Raw genomic sequence first — 25,829 nt, forward strand, 5'->3', positions numbered from 1 at the left:
GTAGGTAAATTATTTGACGGGCCAAAAAACTCACGTCCAGGGAAATTAAAACATCATGAGTAAATTATTAACAATATTAATTCAAAATAGCTACAGATAAAGACAGATTTAGAATTTGTTTTATTATCTTAACATTAATGAGAGGACTGCGTTTGCATGTCTCTAACCAAGGAGTCATAATTAGGTGTATATCCTGACGAAGATAATAATAATGAGTCTTTAATATGGGAATCAGGACAGAACGTTGTTTAGTCTTCGTTAACTTTAAGTATAAAAGTCACAGAAGCATTGGAAATATTAATTCCTTTCGCCACGTCTTATCTTTGTGAAAATTGTTTTTCGTCTATGGTTGCATTAAAAACTAAATACAGGGGTGCATATACTTTTCGTTTTGTATGAATCGATCTGTAAAAGCGGATCAGTCCTTGTCACGTGATACAGATAGTTTCTGTCATGGCGGAAAGTATACAAGTAGGATCGAAGATGGCGGCAAACATTTGTTAGTTATTAATAGTCTCTCCTCGTTAGTTAACATATACTGAGTTTTAAAAATATTATACGTATAATATCTTTGTAACTCTGTATATGTTAACTAACAAGGATCAATTAATTAAATTAAAATTATCCATTTTATCTCTCGATATTAAAACTGTAGTTAGTACTAAACGACATACGTAGTTATGAATTATCCTTTATTTGACAAAATTGTTTGTGCTCATTCATACGAATTTTAATTCGTATTACTGTATGAATAAAATTGTTTTCCACAAAATAACATTTAAATAAAAATTTTACAAACTTAAAGAAAATAAAACTTGCAGAAAAGATGAAAGTGCACGCCATACAGTCTTGACGTTCAACTTCTCAAAATTGTCTCTAAATACTTATTTTTTCATCTCAGTTTATCGGATATTTTAATAATGATGTTTTTACTTGCCATTTAATAGTTTTAAATAAGTTTCTTTGTCAACAATTAAACGTGTTTCTTCGTTATTTACTGTAAGCTTAACTTTAACCATGGAAGCCGCCATCTTTAATCTTTTTTATCCGATCCAAACGATCCTATTCTCCGCTCGGATTAGTTTGATCGCGATCCAGTTGATCCTAGATGGCGTTTGTATACGCAAATAGAGATTGATCGGATCGCAGTAGTTCCTTTGTATACACGATTTGAACGATCGAAGTGATCTTGGATCAGTTAGATTCCAAAAGTATATGCATCCCAGGAATCGTCTTTTATCACTCGAAAACAAGTTGCTTTTGTGTGTTTCTAACGTAGATCCACGTATGGAGAAAATTTTAAGTGAGAAACAAATGTAACCGTCGCATTAATTTCTTTTATTTACACGTGTACTTAGTGTAAGTAAAATGTTTATAAGTTTATAATAAATGATTTTCTTCTGATAAAATTATTTCATTATTGTTTCGCGATCTCCCTTTAATATCACGTGACCTCCATGTTAAGAAACGCTGGCGTAGGGAGAAGAGTAAAAACAAAACTCTAATATAATTTTAACGTCGATTAAACAAGTTATCTATAATGTTTTTTTTAAAAAATATATTGAATATTTATATTACAAAATGATGGTTCAATTGAATTATAAAACACATTTTTGTAAACAAATAGATTTCTGATACAGAATTATGAATATGATGTCTATGATATATCGAGTAGGTGGCCGTAGCTTATCAAGAAACACGTGCTGATTCTGCCGAAGGTAATAGGTTTCGAGTGTGAGTAAGGAAATTTACAGTAAAGTTATGACAGAATTATTTTTATTTTTTCAAGTCGATGCATTAAATTGCATCCGAGTAAATTCGACGAAAATAACGCCATCTCTCGGTTTTACCTTGCGTTGACTTTCAAACCACGTGCTTTGTAGTAGGGTATTTAAATGCGATGTGAGACGAGATGCTGTTCAGAAAAGTCATGTCTAACTTGCAGAGAACCGTTTACGTTTGGTCCGAAGTTCATGACCTATTACCCTGCTTGCGATCGTCTTTACCTGAACTTAATTTTAAACAGATAAGATTAGCTGGTAAATATTTTATTAGATTTATTTTTAACATTTTGTATAAAAATACAAGAATTATAGTTAAAGTGCTGTAATAATTACTGTATAATTATACATAAATATCTCTACTGATATTATTTATATATAATATACATATTAACTTTAAATTTTATAATTTATATAAGGAGCTTCATATATTTAATTTTTTTTTTTTTTTTTAAATTCATTTATAAATATAGCCTATATTAATATAATATTATCGTGTCCTTTTTAGAGGAATGTAAAAAATGCACAGAAATCCTTCCAGAAGAAATTGAAATAATGAAAGATGCTGAAATCCTAATTGCTGATACTTCAGTCATCTCAAAGATATTAGATTATATTCCAAATATGAAATGGGTGCAATCAACTTGGGCAGGTATGAAAATTAATTTTTAAGTATCGGTAAGATATTTCTGCATTCGTTTCTCATTTATTTTGTTAATATTTTTATAATTTTTTATTTTGACATTTAAAAAGTCAAATTAGTCAATGTGGTTAATTTAAAAAAGTAACAATACATTTTTAAGAATTGATAGTGCTGAAATACTAATGTTTTGACCTGGTTAATGAGTTACCTTCGAATGTGAACAGAATTCATTCCTCTTAAACCCAGTTCAAACTAATTAATACTGTCACTGAGTGATATTGGATCACATTTCTGTAGTTGCCTGACTACTTTCCTTTGACAATCTTGTGATATTACTCTTCATCTAGTTCTAAAGAACCAATAAACATTTTTTCTATTGCCTAGAAACTATAGCTCAAAAGAGTTTGTTGACAAAATGATGAATATTGGCAGTTATGGTGTGTTATAGTTTTGTGTTAACACTTCTTGATAGTGTTTTATATTGGAAAAGAATTAATAAGCATTATATGTATTGCTAAAGATATTTTATATATTTATATGTATATTTTATAGTTTCAATAATTTAATGAAGTAATTATGATGATCTCATATGTATGATAATCAATCAAAAAACTTTTTTGTCTCGAAATTGCAGCTTAGTTGAAATACAGTAATACCTCAGTTTTCATTGACTTCGGTTATCGTCAGTTTCAGTTTTTGTCGATTTTTTTCATGTAAAATTTGGCTCGATTTTTGTTGATTGCCTCAGATTTCGTCAGCGTGCTCAAGTGACCTCGCTGCTAATTTTGCAAAAACAAAGGTCGACCCATGTGTTTTCTGGTGTAATGTGGCATTATTTCTCGTTGTGTGAACATTACCCCGTGACGACCCACTGTTGGCCAATGGTTTTGTTCCCTGAATACTTGGAGTTTGGTCGTGGGTTTGCGCTTCATTAGGGCAGGCTGGCCATGTGAAGTTTTCTGGGTTTTCTCCAAGTTTGTAACACCTGAATAGGGATCAGTTACCCTTAAACGGATTTCCTGGAAGGCATTATTCCCCTTGATACGACCATCATAAACACATACAACTACTATTACATGACAATTACGTCACACTTTACCACAGGACACTATAGGCTAGAAGCTCATGTCCAACTAGCTTTTACAAGACAAGACATTATCCTGCGTGTCTAGCAGAACAATTCCATTGCTTTTCATTTTAATGCTAATAATCTTATTTTTAATCTATTAATTTCTTATTGCTTTTAGTATTTAATGCTATATTAATTCTCTATAAAATGTGTTTTTGGTATGTATTTTAGAGTGTCTAGAACAAATTAATTGGATTTACATTGATTCATATGGAAATAATTGCCTCAGATTTCGTTGGTTTTGGATTTTGCTGATTGTTTTCTGATCGATTATTGATGAAAACTGAGTTATCCCTGTAAGTGGCATTAATATTTCACTGCATGTGAGTATCTCATGATTGTTGCATGAAAAATCCAACATGTTGGATCCAAGAGTTTCTACCTACTTTCTTTTGAAAAGTATGACATAGAAGGATATTGAATCAATAACTGTACAGTGAATGGTCAAATATACAATGATCAAACAAATTTAGTTAAATGTCACATCCAATTAATTTGCTGCAAAATCGACTAGTTTACACTTTAATCTTACACCTGTTCATACCTGATGATGACCAGCGTCAGATTGAGTTTGAGAAGTTTTGCTGTACTTGGTCTAAATTTGTAACCAAAGCTCCAAGGGCAGGGAAAAACTGAGTTACAAACGATTCAAGTTAGAGAACAAGAAAATAAAAAATGCCAATTCTGAATGGATTTGTTGTTTTATCTCTCTGGCATTTATATAAAGAATCTCTGATAGTTTTTTCTTTTTGTTTTAAACAGCTCAAATAATGCCTTTCAGCAATATTATCTACTTACATTGAACATAAAGCAAAATGTTCAATGTAAGTAATGGCAATTGTACCTGCAAAACTGTTCATCTTATTGAGATAGATGATGTCTCACTTTGGATTGGAACATTGTCTGAAAATTGGTATTGGAGAGTAGATACAACTGTTTGAAAATTTTATGGAAATCCAATAATTAGGATCACTTTGAATAGAATAAATATTAAAATTTGAGTTGGGAAGTTAAAATCAACATAAATTGGCGTCGGGGGACCACAAAACTTTGACTTGGAGAAAATTCAAGTTAAGAAATTCAAGTTGGAGACATTGAATCCTACCAAGTGCTTTGTTTTCTTTGAGTTAAAGAAATATTCGAGTTTACAGATGTTTTGAATTAGAGAAGTTTTACTGTAATATACTAAAGTGACTCAATGTAAATGGTATGTGTATAATTAAAGGTCTGTATACCAAATATAGGCCCCTTTTTTTTATACAATCATGGTGAGTCCAAAGTCTTTTGTACCCTTTTTCATTCCAAAAGTACAGATGATGATATATTAATTCTGTTAATATAGTTACGTAGTCATGAATGAAGAATCAAATAGAACCTGTTTTTTGTTGCCTTTTGAAATTGATTTTCATGGTAACCTTCATACCTTGAAAGTGGTTGAATTTTAAAATATTTCAAGATTTTCAATCCAAGAGAAAATATTTTTATTTTACAAATTTAACAAAACTATTTCTCAGTATGTTTATCATTTTTAAAATAAATTTTATACAATAAAAAATTATTACATATAAACTTGCACCTTTTGTACATTTTATGTTCTGTAACTTTGGGTCAAAAACACTTAATTTTTATTAAATTCATTGCTGGATGTACAAAGGTGTAAGTTTTTTATGAACTATTTACCTCTAGTTATTTTTGAATTTCATGGTTATTATTACAAATGAATTTAAATGTTTTTAATGTACACATTTTAAACTAAAAATTAGTTATAAACAAACTTTTCAGATGAAAAAAACTCATCCTGTATCATCAAAAATTTAGAATAAAACAATTTTGTAATAATCATCATGATGCAAGCATGTAATTGAAAACTTTAAAATAAAAAATGTGAAAATATTTACTTAATAGAAATCATATTTTCACCTATATTATCTAGAATTAAATTTAAAGAAAAAATACTTAAATCTTCCCATTTTTATGTTCACTTTTTTCAATTTGTTTTTCAAATTTAAAAAATAATATCTTAAAATGAATCTTTTAATTTAATAAATTACTTCTATTACAAAAACAAAAAAAAGTCTGTTCAACAGATCTTTCCTTACAGGGACCTGCTGGAGCTGAAGTTTGTCTTTCCTGTCAATAAACTTCAATCAGAACTGCATTAGTAACATTTACATATTAGTAAAATGTTAAAGATGACAATATTTAAAATTGTAGTATAAATTTTATTCAAAATAGTCTTGTCTTAAAGCATTCTTAAAGATGTTTTGTTTTATTACATATACTATAATTGGAAACCCTTCTATTAAAAATATTAAATTCTAAAAGATTAAATAAAATATGCTTCTATTTTATTTAAATCTTTTTAAGAATTCACAATTAAACAATATTCTAACTTGTTTTTAGAACTTTTATGTTATCTCTACTCGATAAAAAGTTATATTGTTAAAATTAAAAGGTTACCTTGAAAATCAATTTCAAAAGGCAACAAAAAAAAGTTTTTTTTATTTGATTCTCTATTCATGACTATGTAACTATATTAATTCTGTTAATATAGTTACATCATCTTTTGTACTTTTGAAATGGAAAGGGTACAAAGGACTTTTGACTCAGCGTGATTGCATAAAAATGGACCTGTATTTGGTATACAGACCCTTACTTATAGACATACCATTTACAGTGAGTCACTTCCAAGCATCTATGAGTGAATGCATTAATTTCAAGGAGAAAGAAATGTTATCCAAAGCATGGCAGTTTCTAGTTGATAACTCGATGAGGCACAAGAACAAGATAGGCTCAACTTAAAAAACTTTTGTTAACATGTGTAATTATTGTATTTTATTTTAATGTTTTCATTTTAAAACTACATAAATTATTTGTTTGTAGAACTCTTAAAACTTAAAAAACATTTGGTTTTTCAATATTGTAAATTTAAAAATAATGGTTATAGTTCTACCATTAGAACTCTGTTCTTTTCTTTAATTTAGGTTAAAAACATATTAAAATACAGAGGCAGACTCGTGAACAGGGTTGAAAAAGTTTGTTTTGATTAAACCAGTACTGGGAAAGTGTGTAAGATGTATCTTTGTTTCTAGTTTTTCTACACATGTTTTCTTTAATAAATACAGTTTTACATCTTCATTATATAATTTAAATCTAAAATGATTTACAATTAAATTTTTTAAAACTGTTTCTAAAAATTATCATGAGAAGTCATCAGAGTAAATTATTTTTAAAACTTCTTGAACTGCTTTTGAATACTGTGCATTACCCAGCCAAAATTTCATAAAACAAACTGTACTGTAATTTTCTTTGTTTTTATTGACAAAATATCCTTCCAAATTCACCTTTTTGGATAATAAAGAACCTTTGATAAATGAGTATTGATTTACTGGAGACTGAACTGCACTTGTATTTTTATAAATCCTAATTTAGAATTTCTTAATGTCTTCAAATATGTCTAAATAATTTTTCTTTAAAATATCAAATACTTTTAAAAAAATATCAAAATATTTATTAAGACCATTTCAATATTTTTCATTTATCATATTTGAAAATTAAATTAAATGAGTAAAAAAATTGAAATTTTAATATATTATTTGAATAATAATTATTTGAATATGAACTATGTAGAAGTAATGAATAATTTTAATTCCAGGAGTGGAAGCTATCTTTCGAAATTTTGATAAAAATAAAGTAAGCATAAAAATGAAATAAACAAATTATTATAAATTAATAAGCTAATTATTTTAAATAAAATTTTTTTTGTAGATTCCAAAGTTTATTGTTACTAAACTTGGAAATGAAGGATTTGCTGATTATATGGCTGAATATATTATAGCACAAATTATAATTAATGAAAGAAAATTTTATGAAATGTGGGATGATCAGAAAGAAAATAAATGGTATTATTATTTTTTTCTTTCCAATCTTTAATTATGCTTTATGAAATACTCTGAACAAAACTTAAGAATTTTTCTGAATAGTAAAGTATTTCATTAAATTCTTGATTCAGATTTTATCACTATAATTTTATAACTAAGTCTCGGCCATCTAGGAACTAAAAATCATATTAGTAGGAAAGCAAATTAATGGATAGTAATACTGAAAATAGGTTTTTAAAAAGCCACAATGTTAATCAAACTGATTCAAAGAATAGTGTGCTACAGGTCATCCCCTTCAAGTGCCCAAAAAAGACTAGCAAGAGCCCTTGCCAGCTTTTTTATTAATTGTTTCTCTCAATGTTTCTATAATGAAATCCTCTTTTGGTATATTTTTAGGAAAATAAATGCATATTACCAGATATCATCTGAATGTTTCATAGATCTTTTGGAATTGATCTCTGTGAGAAGCTCCCTTGTAGAGGTGTTGGTCTTATCACCAAGTGGTGGTATCAGGTCAGTTAGGCCTACTCAGTTGACACTGGATGGTTTGTTTCCTCTGTTTATGGTCAGAGGTGAGGAAATAGTATAATTTCCCTCTCCTGTCAGATCTGTCACCATTTAAGATAAATTTTTGTGTCTTAACTCACTCTTATACTTGTCATCAAAGTTCAGAGTAAAGGCTGGATCGAGCGGCAGTCATGGGTAAGACAATAGGCGTCCATTCTCCGAGACAGGTTACCAGGTCAACAAACAACAAAAGTTTAATAACCTAAATAAGACACATGTACATACAAACACAATAGCTATGATAATTTGATAATACATCAAAAGGGATACAAAATGTCATCTTACTAGATACTTACGTCTACATTAGCAAGGTTGCAGCTGAAGTTTTCATCTCTAAAATGTGAACGTCAAGTGCCGCTATCTTGTAAGTGCTGCTCAACATTCACATTTTAGAGATGAAAACTTCAGCCACAACCTCACTATTGATTTGAGAGAGAGTTTACATAAATCTATCAAGTAGAATACCTCCTTTAGTGGTAGGGAGACTTCTCTAGAGACAGTGTTCAATGGAGACGTTGTGTCCACTTCGGAAGGGAGAGAAGACGAGAGCTAGTGAGACTAGAGCTTGTTCCAAGATGCATCCGGTGAGCCATCATATGATTTTTTCATGAGATAGTGATGACTTGGATGAAGGTTTATTTCTTTCGTGTCATTGTTTAAGTCTTGTGACTCCCACACACTTGTGAGATCGAGGGAGGTAAGAGGAAGTCGTATCTCCCCTTTCTGGCAACAGGTCGTTGACCTTTTACTTATCAAGATGGCTAAGTTTACGAGTTTGGTCCCGAGAGTCGGGACTCTTCTTGTCAGGCGAGTGGATGGGAGGTGAAATGGGGTTGACAATAAGGCAAAAGCGATATTCGAGTCAAAGAGGACACCATTTAACCATTAAAACAAGATTTATTGGAAGTAAACAAAGGACTAGTCAACTTTTGTAATTATTTCCCTAATTCGCATAGGGTTCGAGAGAGAGCTTACAGGTTTAGTTCATACCTCATCATTAGTTTCCTTATCGAGTTAGCACTTAGATATCCAAGAAGTGTATATCAGTATCCGGAAATGGCACACTTTTATAAAGTCACGACTGAGCACAGTGACGCTGGAACTTAAGGTCCAGAGTGGTGACGACCTGCGATGGCGTTGGTCTGGCAGAGGATAAGAGACTCCCCGGAGGGGGGGAAAGAAGTGGCTTTTATAGTTTTAGGCTGGAAAAATTGGTCACGTGATCGATGGTTGATAGCGATTTGGGTCATAGGTGTTCCTGGGACCAAAGATATATGACGAATTCGGATGTTAACTATAAACTTAAGTTGCAAGATGATCTGTATACAGCTTAAGAACAATGGATAGTTGACAGTTATACGGCCAGGGATGCATATTTTCTCGGCTAGGAATTTTTCTATCGAGGATGTTTATAATAGGAAAAATTATTACAATTTTGAGTCTGATGGAATTCCAGATCTCACACACTCAATTAGTCATTATCATATGTTGAAATCAAACCAGAAAGAGGGGAGGGTCTCCAAGATCTCCATCTGCAGATCTAAACTTTGGAAATAGTGCTGTAGGGAATTTAACTTCTTAGCTTTTTTCTAGGTTACTAAGATTTATGTTATAAATCAAAGTTTATTACTATTATGTGATATCTGTATCATTAATTGTTTTCTACTGTTTGTATTAAACATAAAATGTCATGAATAATATAGGTATTTCTTCTACTTAAAGACAATTGTTGACTAACTAGCACTAACTTTTGAAAGAATTAGTTACTATAAAACAAATCTGCTGAAAGATAAGTTGAGTATTTTAGTTATAAATATTCAGTTATAACAAGATGGTTGTTATATTTAGAACAAAGAATAGTAATTATATTCTGAAACATTGTAAAAAGACTTGAATTGAGATCATTAAAAACAACAAAAAAAATGTAAAGTTGTTTCTTGTTTGAAAATTCTGAAGAACGTTTTCATTCAATACTTCTTTTTGATATGGTATTGATTAGGCAGTTGCTTTGATTAGTCGTTTTTGCTGTAATTGTTAGAGAGATTCAAATAGAATGTCCAAGATATATTTTTGGCAAAAAGATTTGTATACATAAAAAATGATTTGGTAAAAAATAAATCATAAAAACATTAATGGTATTCACACTATCAAGTCTTCAAATTTTAAAAATTGGGCAAGTATGGTCATAATCCCCCACAACAAGATGTCTGTGTATGCTTTCTTCATTCAGACAAGCCATGAGGAATATAGCATGTCAATATATAATTGCATGCTTTCCACATTATTGGTTTATTAGTTTGGTTTAGATTAATTTTTATAAAAAAAAAGTCAGTGTAGAGTTTTTTTTCCTTTTATGTGATAAATAACTTCACATTACCATATGTACTGTACAGTACATACCTGATCATGTAGAACTGAAATGTATAAATTACAATTAATTTTTTTTTGTTTTCTTATAATATATTTAATAAATAAAATATTTTATATAAATATTTTATTTAAGTACTTTAAAAATAAATATATTTTTAACATGCATTAGCATTTAAATATTTTATTTTTATAAAGGACTCGTAGAGAAATAGAGAGAGGTCGATTACTGGAAAATCTTACTGTTGGAATTTTAGGAGTTGGGACTATAGGAAAAAGAGGTATTATTATATTATAAATAACTTTCCTAAATTAGTTGTTTTTATATAAATTAATTTAAGAGAACTTTCAAAAAATAATAAAATTGTTTAATGCAATTGTTTATCAGGTCAGTCCATAAGTTCATGTGTATTTTTATCTACAAAAAAGCAGCAAAAAATTTCAAATAAAATTAAATTCTATTTCAATCTATAATGTATTCACTATTATTTTGTACAATTTCTTGCCATCTTGATGGTAGCTTTTTAATCCCGTCTTCGTAAAATGATTTCGGTTTTGAATCAAAATATTCAGAAATAGCCTTTTTTACATTGTTCTCATCCTCAAAAGTTTTCCCTTTTTTTAAAAAATTCTGCAAACTGCGAAAAAGATGATAATCACTGGGAGCAATATCTGGCGAATATGGTGGATGAGGTAAAATTTCCCAGTTGTAGCTTTCAAGTTTCTGTACAGTTATTTTTGCAGCGTGTGATCTGGCATTGTCATGTTGCAAGAGAACCTGCTTTCTGTTCACAAATGATGATCGATTTTTTTTCAATTTTTCATTTAAATGCTCTAATTGCTCACAACACATTTGAGCTGTAATTGTTTGATTAGGTTCTAACAGCTCAAAGTGAATTACACCTGACATATCCCACCAAACAGACAAAATAATTTTTTTTGGATGCAACCCACCTTTTGCAGTCGGTTTTGGCTGCTTGTCGCAATCCGTCCATTGTCTTTTTCTCGTCACATTATTATAGAGGATCCATTTTTCGTCTCCAGTAACCAGCCTACCAAGAAAAGGTTCTAAAGCAATACGGGATAAAAGAGACTTGCAAATGTTTACACGTTGTTGTCGGTTAGCTATTGACAGTTCATGTGGTAACCATTTAAGCTTTGAAACTTTTCCGATTTGTTGTAGGTGTCTATGAACACAGGGCCGGATTTACATAAGGGCATTTGGGGCCTGTGCCTGGGGCCCCCACAAAACTAAAACTTTTCTATTACCGCGACAGCCTAGTGTGGCTTAATCATGAGGGCAACAGGCAGAGAAAACCAAACCCGAGAAAAAACCTATGAAACATCGGAAAATTTCGGGGAAAAATTTCACATAGGTATTTTTCAGTTAAATTAAAATAATTAGTTTTACACAATAAAATATATGTATGTTTACAATAACCTTATTTTAAAATGAAATTTACAACTTCCTAGTTGATCTAATTGAAAGTACAGTATTTTGTGTGAATTTTCTAAATCATCAAATTTGCCTACTCTTAAAGGGGGGATCCCCACCGAATTTGTGCCCAGGGCCCCTGGATTGGTAAATCTGGCCCTGTATGAACAGTTCCATGGGATGAATTTAAATGTTCCACAATTTCATCAACTGTTAAAGATGGTTCTGCTTTAACTAGTGCAGAGAGAGCATCATCATCAAAGTCAACGAGTCTTCCAGTATGAGCCTTATCCTCCACACTAAAATCATTGTTTCTAAATCTTTCAAACCACTTTTGCGCAGTCCTTGCACTAATTAAGATTTGATTATATACAGTATTTATTTTTTTGGCTGCATTTGTAGCATTCTCACCATTTAAAAATAAAAAGTATAAAACATTTCTTTTATATTCGTAGGTTACTTCCATTTTAACAAAAATAAACAACTGAAATGTTCACATTCTGAACAGTATTATATGAATGAGATCCAATTTAACACTTCAGTGTAAAAATTATCACATTAGACTGAGATTTTTAACAGCAAAACAAGATTTTTCTCAAGGTCATAAAAATGTCCATGGACTTATGGACTGACCTGATAGTATAGCCAGGAATTAAGTCTGGCAGGGGCAAACAAATATTTGACTGCTATAATTTAAATTTATGCACTTGCAGATCTCATAAGCAGTGTAACATGCATTACTTGTGAAATATATAAGGTATAATGAGATATAATCATGTTAGACAGTGTAGTCCATAAAAAGTAAACTTAATTTTTTTCCATAACAATAGTGTAGTGATATTTCAGCCAGCATGCTAATTAAGTAATATCAACTATTGTCTGTTCACTTGCAATGTGTCACTAGAATATGTTGCAAAGTTTCTGTTGCTTTGTCATGGATTTGAATATTGACCAGAAAATTGTGATTTTAAGTTATGTTTTAAGGTGGATATTTCTTCTACAAAAACCATAAAACTGGTACAAAAGGTTTATGGTAATGTGTCAAGTGCTTCAGATGGTGGTCATAGTTTTATCACAGAATAGAATTGGTAGATGATGAGAGAAGTGGCCAATGCACATTGACTTTAAACAAAAGAAAATGTTACTGTTACCATCAATGAATTGGTGAAGAACAATTGCCAAATAACATCACATGTAATAACAAACTTTGAACATCCCCAAAACAGTTCTTCACATTTTGAGTAAAGATATGTGCTTGTTTTATTTCACATGCTTAATTTTATTGTCTTCACTATATTTTTTAAATAAATTTTTTATAAATTTTGCATGCATTAATGTATTAACATATACTGTGTTAGAAAATAAATATGATTTATGAAATATTTTCTGGTTTCAACTGTAATTCATTGTTGGGACTTTTGTTAATTTGGGGAGTGGATATCTTTGTTGGCTGGCAGTTCCTAATTATGTATAAAATAAGTAAATAAACAAGCTTTGACAACTGAGCTAAGAGAAGATAGCCATGTTATGTCAGGACATCATTGTAATCATGGATGTAGATGAAACTGTATCTAAACTGCAAGCATACATAAACTTTTTACATGAAAAAGAATTCTTGTTTTTTATCACCTCATTACTCATCAGACTTGTCCCCTCCAAACTATTTTCTATTTCTCATGTGGTTTAAGCTTCAGTTTCAACAACTTGTGGAAGTTCCCATCATCTAAAAAGCTGCTACCAACAAATTAGAGATAATTGGAAAAGAAGGATTTTTTTTTTTTTGCTCTGAAAATTATATGACTATTCTTAAGCCTGCATACATGTCAATAGATTGTACTTTGAATAAAATATGTGTATTATCTTTCATGTTTTTGATTTTTTTATAATTCCTGTTCAAAAATTTCTACACTAATATATATATATATATATATATATATTAATTATATACTGAAAGAGTACAAAGTGGAAGAAAATATTTGTGAGAAGTGAATAAATCAGCACTCCATTGGTTTTGGAATGTAGAGATAATGAATGAGATTATGGCAAAGTATAAACAGATTCTGTGATTGGTAAACTTGAGAGGTGCAGGTCTAGGTAAAAGTGGCTATAATAGTTGAGAGAATGAGATTTAATTTAAGAAAAAGAAAGAAAAAAATATATATAAAGAGATGATATAAGGGAGGCAAGAAAAGTATGCTTGGCTAGAGTGATATACAGAAAGCTATTATTGAAATAAATGAAATTCAGTCAGATTGGGAATGTGATAATTTTATATTTTATATAATAAGTTTTTAAAATATTTTTTCTATCAGTATTACAGTTTTATTTAAAATGCATTTTACATTTTATTTTATTAAAATTTATTCTTTTTTGAGGCTGTAGCTTTTAATCCCCTTGTCTATGCTAGTAGTTTAATACATAAAACATTGTGATATAAACCTATAGTTCTTATTAGCTGCATTTATCATGTTCAAGATACATAACCAGATAGAACATTTTGCAAAAAACCATTATTATTTTGAGAGTTGACTGACTTGAAATAAATAATAGATTAAACAGATAACAACTAGAAATTATTTTTTTTCTTTTAATTATCTGAATTGAAATATTGTTATTCATAGTAAACCAAAGCAGTTATGAATTTGAAAATGTTAGAAATGACTTCTTAAATAACAGCAACATAATAAATTTTATTACATTATTGTCGAGCAATCATATAATCAATATTTAACTTATTAATTTGTCATCTTAATTCAATTTCAATTAAATATTGCTACATAAGATAATAAACTCAACAAATAACTTTAGAAGTTTTTTTGTATTGCTAATAAATCACTAACATTTTGGCCACTTTTAATGACCACCATCAGGTAACAGTGAAGTAATTGAACAATATACAAAAATCAAATGATAGAGCATAACATAAACGTTTAGAATAAGAGTGCTGTACAACTTCAAATTAAAATTAAAACAAGAACCATTTACAAATCAAAAATGAATAAATGTAGGAATAAAATTTACAAAAATAAAAACATAAGGAAGTTCTCGCACCACACCCTGTATTTGAAATGCACTGCACACAGCAGCCGTTCAGCATGCATTCAGGAAACAGTTTAATATTGTGCCTGTAGGTCATGTTTCTGATTGAAAATCGATTTGTTCAGTGAGTGGACACGTTTATGGACACTGGTAGTGTGCAGAAAAAGAAATCAGGACCTTCAAGAACCATCAGGACGCCAGAAAACGTTGAGAGAGTAAGGCTGGCAATTTTGAAATCCCCTAAGCAATCTGCACTTAAACATGCAGCTGCACTTAGAATTGAGGGATGTGTGGTTCCAACAAGATGGTGCCGCAGCTCACACATCATGAACCTCAATGACTCTTGCATGAACATCTCATCTGTTTGAGGGGCGATCTTCAGTGGCCAACACACTCGCCAGATTTAGCCCTTTGCGATTTTTTTCTTATGGGGATATCTTAAATCCTTGGTGTATACCAATCGTCCAAAGACCCTGGGTGAGGTAAAGAACGATATTTCTGCTACTATTGCCAACATAGACACAGACATGCTGGACAAAGTGGACCGAAACTTCCGATTTAGACTCTCCAAATGTTCTAACCAGAACGGAAGCCACCTTCGAGATGTCATTTTCAAAACCTAATGAAATAAAACTTTAAATGTACCTCTATGTAAAGAAAAAAAGAATTATATTGATATCGCTAATACTTTTTGTTTTATGATTTTTTTAAAATAAGGAAGTTCCCATGCCGCACCCTGTATAAATAGTGAACAAATGTAAAATATACCAAAAACAGATAGAAAAAATTACATGGTAGAACATTTTTTGTTATCTGAAGGTCATTAAAAATGGCCAAAAACATTGGTGATTAAAAGTTTGTGTGTTGCCTATAAATGCTATTCCTTGAGTTTATCATCTTAATCAATTTTTAGATTAGAGGCTAATTATCAATATTGAATTTTTCCCTCATTTTCCTAATTTATCTTCTGTTCCTTTCATCTGACATATAACTCTTATCCAGGGCCGGATTTACCAATCCAGGGGCCCTGGGCACAAATTTGGTGGGGGTCCCCCCTTTAAGAGTAGGCAAATTTGATGATTTAGAAAGTTTACACAAAATACTGTACTTTCAATTAGATTTGAACTAGGAAGTTGTAAATTTCATTTAAAAATAAGGTTATTGTAAACATACATATATTTTATAGTGTAAAACTAATTATTTTAATTTAACTGAAAAATACCTATGTGAAATTTTTTCCCGAAATTTTCCGATGTTTCATAGGTTTTTTCTCTGGTTTGGTTTTCTCTGCCTGTTGCCCTCATGATTAGGCCACACTAGGCTGTCGCGGTAGCGGTAATAGAAAAAAAAATTATGTTTAAACATAATTTTTTTTTAGTTTTGTCAGGGCCCCTATTTTGTGGGGGCCCTGGGCACAGACCCCAAATGCCCTTATGTAAATCCGGCCCTGCTCTTATCAGTAATAAAGGAAAGACTTATGATAATAGACATGTACAATACAGTATATAAACAACCAACAACCTAATTGTTTATATACTGTACATAGCGTATTGTTAACAATTTATATTTCCGTTTCTTTTCTTTTCTTTCGAAGACACAATGTAGTGACGTAAACTTAAACACTGGGCGAATTTTTCATCCTTTTTATTCCAACCGAATAAAAAGGATGAAAAATTCGCCCAGTGTTTAAGTTTACGTCACTACATTGTGTCTTCGAAAGAAAAGAAACGAAAATACAAAACACGGTTTCCTCAAGATAGAATTTATATTTGTCATTTATTTGTTTAATATGTTTAGTTGCCAAATTTCTGAAACAAAGAGGATCTATTGTTTATGGATTTGCAAAACGTCCAAGAACAGTTGAAGAATTTGGAGATTTTGATAAGTAAATTTTTAAAGTTTGTTATATATTATTAAAAATAATTAAAGAATTATTGTATGAAAGATTTTTTTTAATATTCAACTAAATATTTTTCAGCATTTTTACAGATATTTCAGAATTGTTGAAACAGTGTGATTATATCTGTAATGTGTTACCAAGTACATCAGAAACAAACGGATTATTAAATGGAAATACTTTACAGAAATGTTTAAAGGTATTTTGAAAACAGAGCATTTATTTAAATACAGGCTGCCCTGAAAGTCAGGAAACTGAGATATGTTAGTTGCCATATTGGAAGCAACTGTGTCATAAATAAAAATAAGCAGGCATTTTAAACTAATTTTAACTGTTTCTAAAATAAAATACTTTATCTGTTTAGTGCCATAACTAGGTAGGTGTACACTCAAACCTGTTTTTGTGCGGTTTGTTTTGTGTGCGGTATATGAATTTCAATCAAATTGGTATACTGCACAAAAATAATTGCACAAAACACATTGCACATATAAAAAATTGCACAAAAACAGGTTTGAGTGTAACAGATGCTTAGGCTCAGGATAAAGAGGGCCCTAAAATGGGGCATCAAAAATGATCAATATTATACTTTTTAAATTTTGTGGCCATTCCATAATGTTTAACAAAAAAGTTAAAAGAACTAATCATTCCTATCATACTTTGTTTTTGTTTTAATGTATTTTTTCCAAAACAAAAGGAACCAAAAAATAAAATCTAGCACAGGGCATATGAAAACCTAGTTACAGCACTATATCTTTTAGCTGATTTTGGACCAACCTATATTCTAACACCATATATTTTTTTGCTTATTCTTCATCTCACAGGCAAGAGATGAAGAATAAACTTTTTTCTACACCCATGGGTAGTCTGTCTCAGATATGTCAAGCCTCATCCTTTAATAGCCAGCCATCTCTATTGTGAGTTTGGTTGAACCCACAACAGAGATGCCTGGCTAGTAAAGGATGAAGCTTGACATAAGGTGTACTATAGATTACCACCTATGAATTTCAGGACTTTGATTATATATTTGAACTCGGGACCGAGTCAAGTTCAACGGTACCCTATTTTTGGACCAGAGACGAAAAATAAAAAAGTTACCATACTTTTTTAATGCTCTCGTGAAGATGGCGCCATAGTTGCTAGTACTGCCATCTTGCGGTAAAGTCTGCAAACCATGATGTCGGACTACGGTCATCTCCAGGAGGGTTAAACACGCGATACGAGAGCAGAGAGAGCAACGCAACTTTCGATCATCACGCGATTGCCATTTCGGTTAATGTTACTTATGGCAACGAACATGGTGGACGTTTCCACTGTTCGTGATCCTGACTGACCTCCCGGAGGGGAGCCGCCGGCAGGCCGCCATGTGCTAAACGTCACTAGTTATTGATTCACGGTAGATCTTGGACAAAGTAAAGAAAAAGGAGAAAACGTCTACTAAAGGCAATTTTAACGGCAAGCGATGCGACTCCCGATCGTGATAGCGAGGCCGACTTAGCAGAGAGAGCGACGCGACTCCCTATCATCACACGATCGCTGGAAAAAAGTATGATAACTTTTTTTATTTTTCGTCTCCGGTCCAAAAGTAGGGTATCGTTGAACTCGTTTCGGTTTCCTGAGTTCAGATATATACCCAAAGACCCGAAATTCCATAGGTGGTAATCTATAGTATCCCCTTGACATATGAGACAAACTATCTATGAAAACTTTCTGGGTTGGCCCAAATTAAATTCTATGTCCCCAGAACAGTAGGCTGATGTCTTAACTGCCTCAATTGACTGGCCATCTGTATTTTAATACATGTTTCATTGTAATACATGTAATAATGATGTTTCATTAACCCGGCATGTTGGGACCAATGTAGTGCTGGGTTATCGAACATGATCACTTATTGGATGATGGAATTTTTTTCTGGTTTTTTTCGATACCCTGGACACAATTTTACCATATCTTCGTATGTAAAACTGTACAAATCCACCTTTTATGATTGTTTACTTGCCATTTTAATTTTTCCAGATTATTCCTTACCTTGGTTAGTTTGAAACAAGAACACACTAACTAGAATCTTACTTTATGCTTTGTATACTTTTATCTATATCTACTCTATATTTTATATCTATGTTAATACTAAACCAAACAATTGCCATAATTAATTGGGCTATAAATTTGCTATTAGTAATGATTAAGTAATTTGATATTAGAGGTAGATGTTAGGTGCCATCTCTTATCTAAATTCATAATTTGTAATTTTTAATAATGTATTAAATAATTTAGAATTGTCTGGAAGAAACCACATATTTAAACTTTAGATATAACCATTTGTCTGGAAGCAAAGAATTGCTCAGAGGTCCTGGTGACATAACTGGCAAATGCACCGCACAGTAAGCAGAGGTTGTGGGTTAAAATCCCACTCTATGCTAGTTTTCTTCTTCCAAATGGTGCCTAATTATAATTGTTTATAATTTATTAAATAATTTATAACTATCTCTTATCTAAATTATTAATGTCTAGATATTAAGTAACTTGGTATTAAAGGCAATCATTAATAATAGCAAATTTATAGCTCGATTAATTATGGTGATCGTTTGGTTTTTGTTTCAGTATAAAGGTCAGAGTTTTAAATTTTAATTTAATTTTAAATTTAAATTAATTATTTTTAGTCTTAGTTAACTGTACCTAGTTATGTGTAAATACAGAATACCCAGTGTACCAATAAAACCCCCCAAAGATGAGCTCGACATGCCAGCTTATCAGTTTGCTGGCATACTGGATGCCATGTTAATGGAATTTCACTGTATATAATAAATACAACTAACCCAATAGTTATTTCAAATACCAAACGAACAGCCAAATTCTTTACTGGACTAAAAGGCTAAATAATTACTAAGCAATTTAGCATGAAGCAGACTACCATTTCTTGTTAAATATAATAATTATAAATAAATTAATTTTTAATGGCAACCTGGTGGCCTACTTTCTGCCAAATTGCTTAGTAATTATTTGGCCTTATATATTGATATAGAATCCAGCTGAACATTTGAAGTTTTAAGATGATTCAATAAGTAGTTGAAAATGAAAGTTCATAAAAATTCAATATTGTCAAGTTTATAATTATAATTAAAATATCATCAAACATAAAGTGGAATCTAAAATTCGATTTAAAAAGAATGATTTTTCAATTGGGTTTTCAATATTGTAATTGCTTACTAAGTATTTAAATATTCTATTTTATGTTCAATGATATTTCAATATAAACCTGATAATGGCTGATAAAATTAGTTGAAAACGTTAGTTTTTTATCAGTGTTCTTTCCTTTTATTTATTTTTTCTTTCTTACTGGATTTTGGTGTGTTGTGATTTTTCTTACATAATAAAACTTTTTCAAATATTAAAATGTTGATGGCTAGTTGACTGATGTAAGATATTTTGAATAAAAGATGTTGAATGCTTTCGTTTACACTACATTGTTTGTTTTAAAAATGGATTTCTAGTTTTTTAGTTCACATTCTGTCATTTTAATAAATTTACTTATTATAAACTGTATCATTTTTATCATTTTAACTGCTTCAACCTTATTTATGATCATTTTTTAGTATATAAGAAAAAATTACTTTAGAATTTTTTGATTTAATTACATGTTGCTTTTGATATTTATATTGAAATATTTTTAATTTCATAGGACCCAGTTTTCATAAATATTGGAAGAGGTGATATTATTAAAGAAGCAGATTTAATTCATGCCTTGAAGTGAGATATGATTAATATTTTATTTTTACTTAAAATGTTTTTATATATCCGAAGTAAACATAGAAAATCAATTCTGGATAACATGATTAATAAATCAATTATTCAAGTTTTCAAGATGTCAGAAAATATTAACTTTTCATTTAATAAAATATATTTTCAGAATGTTTATCATTCCATTATAATACCATTGTAATTTAACAAATTCAAATGATGATGGTATAAAAGTACCATCATCATCAAAGTGTGCTACTTTATCTCATCCTGACATATTCAATGCCTGCACATGCACAATTTTTTTTTATTGTTTTTGGATTCAGAGGGTCTCAAAACATTAAAATTAGCAAGAAATCCAGAAGGTCAATTGTGATAAGATTACAATGCTTTCCTATGTTATGTTATAACACCTAGGAAAGTAAAATATATTTTATAAATTTATATTAATAAATTTTGTTTTGCAAACATTTCTTTTATTGTGCATGTAAAAGAAAATCAAGTAATAATTATGATTTCGGAGAACACAGTCAAGGAAGAGTATTTGAAATTATGTAACACTTTTACAATAAAAATGGAAATGGTTTTAATATTTAGTTAAGAGGCTGTGGTGACTAGTAAAATAAGTATCTGATGTAAAAAAACTACCAAAAATATATCCGAAAAAATGTTTTGAGAATTTTATAGTAATTTTAGGATATTATTGTTAAACAACTAACATATTACATAAGATTCAATTTTTAAATTTTTTACAAATGATTATAGTTTAATTTAACAGAACTACTTAAATACATTTTTAGTGAAAAATGGATTTCAAGAGCAGTATTAGATGTATTTGAAACAGAGCCATTGCCATCAGATAATCCACTTTGGAAAACACCAGAAGTAAGATATTATTTTAAAATGTAATTTAAAACGTAAACATAAAATATAATTTAATCTTAAATTACATAAAATGTAGTTAATATAGTAACTGCTTATAAACACAGGTAATTATAACACCACATATTGGAGCTATAACACAACACCACCAAGTAAGTACAATTACTTTATTTAAGATATAATAACTTTTTAAAATAATAACAGATTAATTTTATTTAAGCTGAATTAGCATAAAACCAAAATTGAAATATTTTTCATGAATGCAATAAATTTGAATAAAATGTAAATAGTTTCAAAAGACATTAACTATTTTAATGAAATTTAAAGGTATTTTAGAATAATTTTTATACAAATATAAACACCGATCGAAAACCCATTCTAAGCAAATATACTCCCACAACTGCCGTAAATGAACAGGCTAAATTTGGATATAATGATTATAAATTAGAAATAAATTTGGCAATAGTGTAGCGTTAGGCTCCATCTCGTATTAAAATTAATAATTATAATATTTAAATAATTAATTTAGATTAAACTGGAAGAAAAAAATTGGCCCAAAGCGGGACTCAAAGTTGCAACTCCCGCTTACCGTGCGGACACGGCAATTATACTACTCCAGTTTAATCTAAATTAATTAATTAAATGTTATAATTATTAATTTTAATACGACATGGCACCTAATGCTGCACTCTAATGCCAAATTCATATCTAATTTATAATCATTATATCCAAATTTAGCCTGTTTATTTATAGCAGTTGTGGGAGTATATTTAATTTTTATACTGTAATAATATGTGCTTCTAGTGCAAATTTTGTGCATTTAGAAAAGTTCAATTGCTGTAAAGTTCCATTTTAAACTCATCATTAATGATGAATGTGTAAGAATGGGTGCTTATGGTAACATGCAAGATAAAATGCATGAAGTGCAAAATAATTGGAGAGAATTTTAAGAGGAAATTTCATAGAATGGGTCCTTGGTTGTGATGGATCAGTGAAAGGAGCATTGGCAGCTCCTTTCACTGATTTAAATGTTTTTTTTTTCAGATTGCATGGTTTCATGAAATCTGAAGTGTACCGTAGAACAATTATTATGTAACTGATTGTATTACTGCAAAGGTTTGAAAAATAACACCTGAAATACTTTAAAGTGTGATCTATGAAACAGTTGATTACTTTAGGGACTAAAGATCTTGATGATTGTCTGCAAAAACTGATAATTAAGTGTGTCAAATTCTCTAAGGCATTTAAATAAATATATGCTTCCAGTCTTATAGGGATTTTTTACTATATATTTTGAGAAATAATAAGAATAACTTTTGAAAAATCTTGTATTGTTCTGATTGTGAAACTGAAGTATAAATTTTTAAAAACAAAAGTGAATGATTATTTGATTATAATAATCTTTTAAGTATACAAGTATGTGAAAAGATTTTTTTTAGTTGTTTCTATATATACAATTTAGAATTTGTCTTTCAAATTTACTGTGTTTCTATAATTTAATGGACACTCTTGGGATTGAAGACTGTCCACTTAAGATACATCAATTTTTAGCAGATACTGTTTTTTTGTGAAAGTATGAGGAAAGAACAGAAATCGAAAATAGCCAAAAAATCACTGGAATTATGGTGCATATATTATTTTTACTCAATAATTAACAGAATTTAGACTAATAGCATTAAGTGTCATTTTGTACTAAATTTAATTAGAAAATATGATTCTAGATTTTTTTCTTAAAAAATTTAAAGAAAATCTAGCCTGGAATGGAAATCCAAACTCTAATTATTCTAAGTCAGCAAATACATTATGCTCTCTAGATAAGTATTTTAATACATAATTCATTTGATTCTATTATTTCCTCCAAATTTTTCTAAATTGCTTCATTCTTTCCTCCCATTATGCAAGTAGAAATGCTGGTATCAATCTACTATGTTTACATGCAAATTGTCAGAGTGCTATTTAAAAATGAAATTATGAAAACTTTATTTGAAAAATTTAAGAACACACTGAAAAATTCTATAAAACAGTGAATGGTAACAAAGAATATCTTAAAAATGCCATGCTTTTCTTGGGAAATGTGCAATCCAGGATATTGTCAGTTTATTAGAGATTTGGAGAATGGGAAACTTTTTTGGTTTGTTCACCTTCAGAGGCCATATCCACTTTAAAAAAAAAAAATAGGTCTTATTACTATGCCAAAACTGAACATTTTGTTTACTCAAGTACAGGTGTTATCTAAATGCAGTGTCTGCTAAACCAATGTTTTGCTGTGTAATATAAATGATCTACTTTGACATTAATTTTTTAACATTTTATTAATTACAAAATTCACATTTGACTGCCTACCAGTGTCTGTTTTCAAGCCATGTGCATTTTGTTAGAAACTGATAGATTTGAAAAATCTATTGCTTACAGGAGCCAACTATTCGAATGGTATAGATTCTCAAAGTTTGTGTAACTTCAATTTTTGAAGTTGGCCAGTCAAATAATTTGCAGAAATGATTTTAAAACTATAATAATTTTCAAGAAATAGAGAGTAATGACGTTAAATTTATATTTTAAAATAAAAAATGAAGAGTAATCAGAATTAAACAAAGGCATAATCAATATTACGTACATAGCAACAATAAATAACTGTCGCTGTAATTTTTAAATTTATCAACTTAAGATTCTTGATTCTGATTCAGATTCCATGTATACATTTTATCACCAATTTTTCAGTTGACAAATTGAATTCATCTGCAGTTTTTAAAAAACATTCTTAGATAATCTAATTGACCATGTGTTAGTGGTTAATTCTTAAATCATTTAAGTTTTTAACATGAATAACAGAAACATAAATATATTAAATGTAATTAAAGATGGTTTTCAATTTTTAAACTGAAGAACTATTTGATTATAATTTTCTTGTTTAAAATTAATATCTAATCTCCAATAAAAACGAGACATTAATGAAATGATTTATTTCTTCACATTAATATTTTAAGTTAAAAAAATACTTTCTTAATTGAAATATTTATTTTTTTCAGTTCTATTTTTATGAAATTTGAAAAAAAAATACTTTCAGGTTGCTGAATGTTTTAAAGAAAATTATAAAAGATTCATTTCTGGAAGAGAACTGCTATACACTATTGACTGGAATAAAGGCTACTAGAATTAGGTAAATAGAATATTAAAATATTTTGAAAATCATTCATTTCCGAAACAAAAAATATAGAATCAATTAACTTATTTAGCTATATCTTTTGCAGGTGTTGAAGATTTATTGTATCATATGAAATCGATAAAAATTTGATATTTTTCTAAATAAAATAATTATTTTACTCAGGAAGTTAAAAAAATTAGTTTTTATATATATATAATATATATATATATATATAAAACTAACTCCTGAAATGAAAATGTGTGTTTCTATTTCCTTAATGCAAAATTGGAAGAATCAAGCTTAATTTGACATATAATCTTTGTTATAGCATCTTATTGTTCTTAAATAGATCATAATTAAACTACTGTTATTCAAATCATCTTTGTGATTTATATATATAAAAGCAGAAATTATAAAATTTGGGAGGCATTTCCAAGTGCTCTGAGAAAATAACTAATTTTAAAAATCCCCACACTGAACAGATTACATTCATTTAAAAATAATCTGAAATAAATACAGCAAAAATAAAAAAATAATAAAAATGTCTTAAATCGCTTTTATGATATTTTGCCTGAAAACTAATAACCATGAATTTAGTTATTCTCTACTGCATTATTCAAGTTTGTCATTCAATCATTATGAAAACTAAAACAAACGTTCCCTGATTTTTTTTTGTTGTTGTTGTTAATCTACATAAATAAAAATGTAAATGTTCGTTTGTTCAAAATCTTAAATTTCGGAAAGTTCTTAACCGATTGCTTTTAAATTTTGACACAACGTCGCATTCGTGTTTTTATATTATATAGATTATTTACATATAGATCCACCTCCCGAAATATTCCTGAGATTTTTCGATCCCGAGTCTCAAAGAGCAGTGAGTTTTCGTCCGAGTTGGTCCATTTCTCCTTCTGTTCGCCTGTCCTTCCTTAATCTTGAGAACAAAATGAGACAGATAAAAGTCAAAACAGGTTATGAAATGCTTAGCAGCAGAAGGCTCCGATTAACTGTGAATATGAACTTTCTGTTTGGACCGGTAGTTACGTTATTTCAATTCAAAAATTTTTATCGTGAACGGAGTTAGATAAACGGCATAACTCTATTGTTAAAAGGAAAATATGGTGTACAGGGACAAGACTACTAAAATTGAGAACGTTGTGACGATGTCACAATAAATAATAGCTCATTTTTATGTACTGTATAATGTTAAACTATGTTTAAAACTTTATTTTTATCAAAATTATTTATTGTGACATCATCACAATGCCGGCCTGCAATTTTTAATCATATTTTTAATTTATTTCATTTAAAATATATGCTCTCCAACTCAAATT

At 29.6% G+C, this 25,829-nt stretch overlaps 1 protein-coding gene across 1 annotated transcript; it reads left to right on the top strand.

Moving 5' to 3' along the window:
• The first annotated feature begins 1,745 nt into the window (after positions 1 to 1,745).
• LOC136983667 (glyoxylate/hydroxypyruvate reductase A-like) lies at positions 1,746 to 24,680 on the top strand. The gene is made up of 12 exons (XM_067280475.1): positions 1,746 to 2,039; positions 2,290 to 2,433; positions 7,209 to 7,246; positions 7,322 to 7,455; positions 10,567 to 10,649; positions 16,640 to 16,727; positions 16,821 to 16,938; positions 20,416 to 20,483; positions 21,275 to 21,359; positions 21,464 to 21,508; positions 24,421 to 24,513; positions 24,605 to 24,680. The coding sequence occupies exons 1-11, from the start codon at positions 1,913 to 1,915 to the stop codon at positions 24,505 to 24,507; spliced, it is 1,017 nt and encodes a 338-aa protein (XP_067136576.1). The 5' UTR covers positions 1,746 to 1,912; the 3' UTR covers positions 24,508 to 24,513; positions 24,605 to 24,680.
• Positions 24,681 to 25,829: the final 1,149 nt, after the last annotated feature.

The sequence above is a fragment of the Centruroides vittatus genome, unplaced genomic scaffold (assembly GCF_030686945.1).
Source record: "Centruroides vittatus isolate TY-2023 unplaced genomic scaffold, ASM3068694v2 contig_884, whole genome shotgun sequence".
Lineage (NCBI taxonomy): Eukaryota > Metazoa > Arthropoda > Arachnida > Scorpiones > Buthidae > Centruroides > Centruroides vittatus.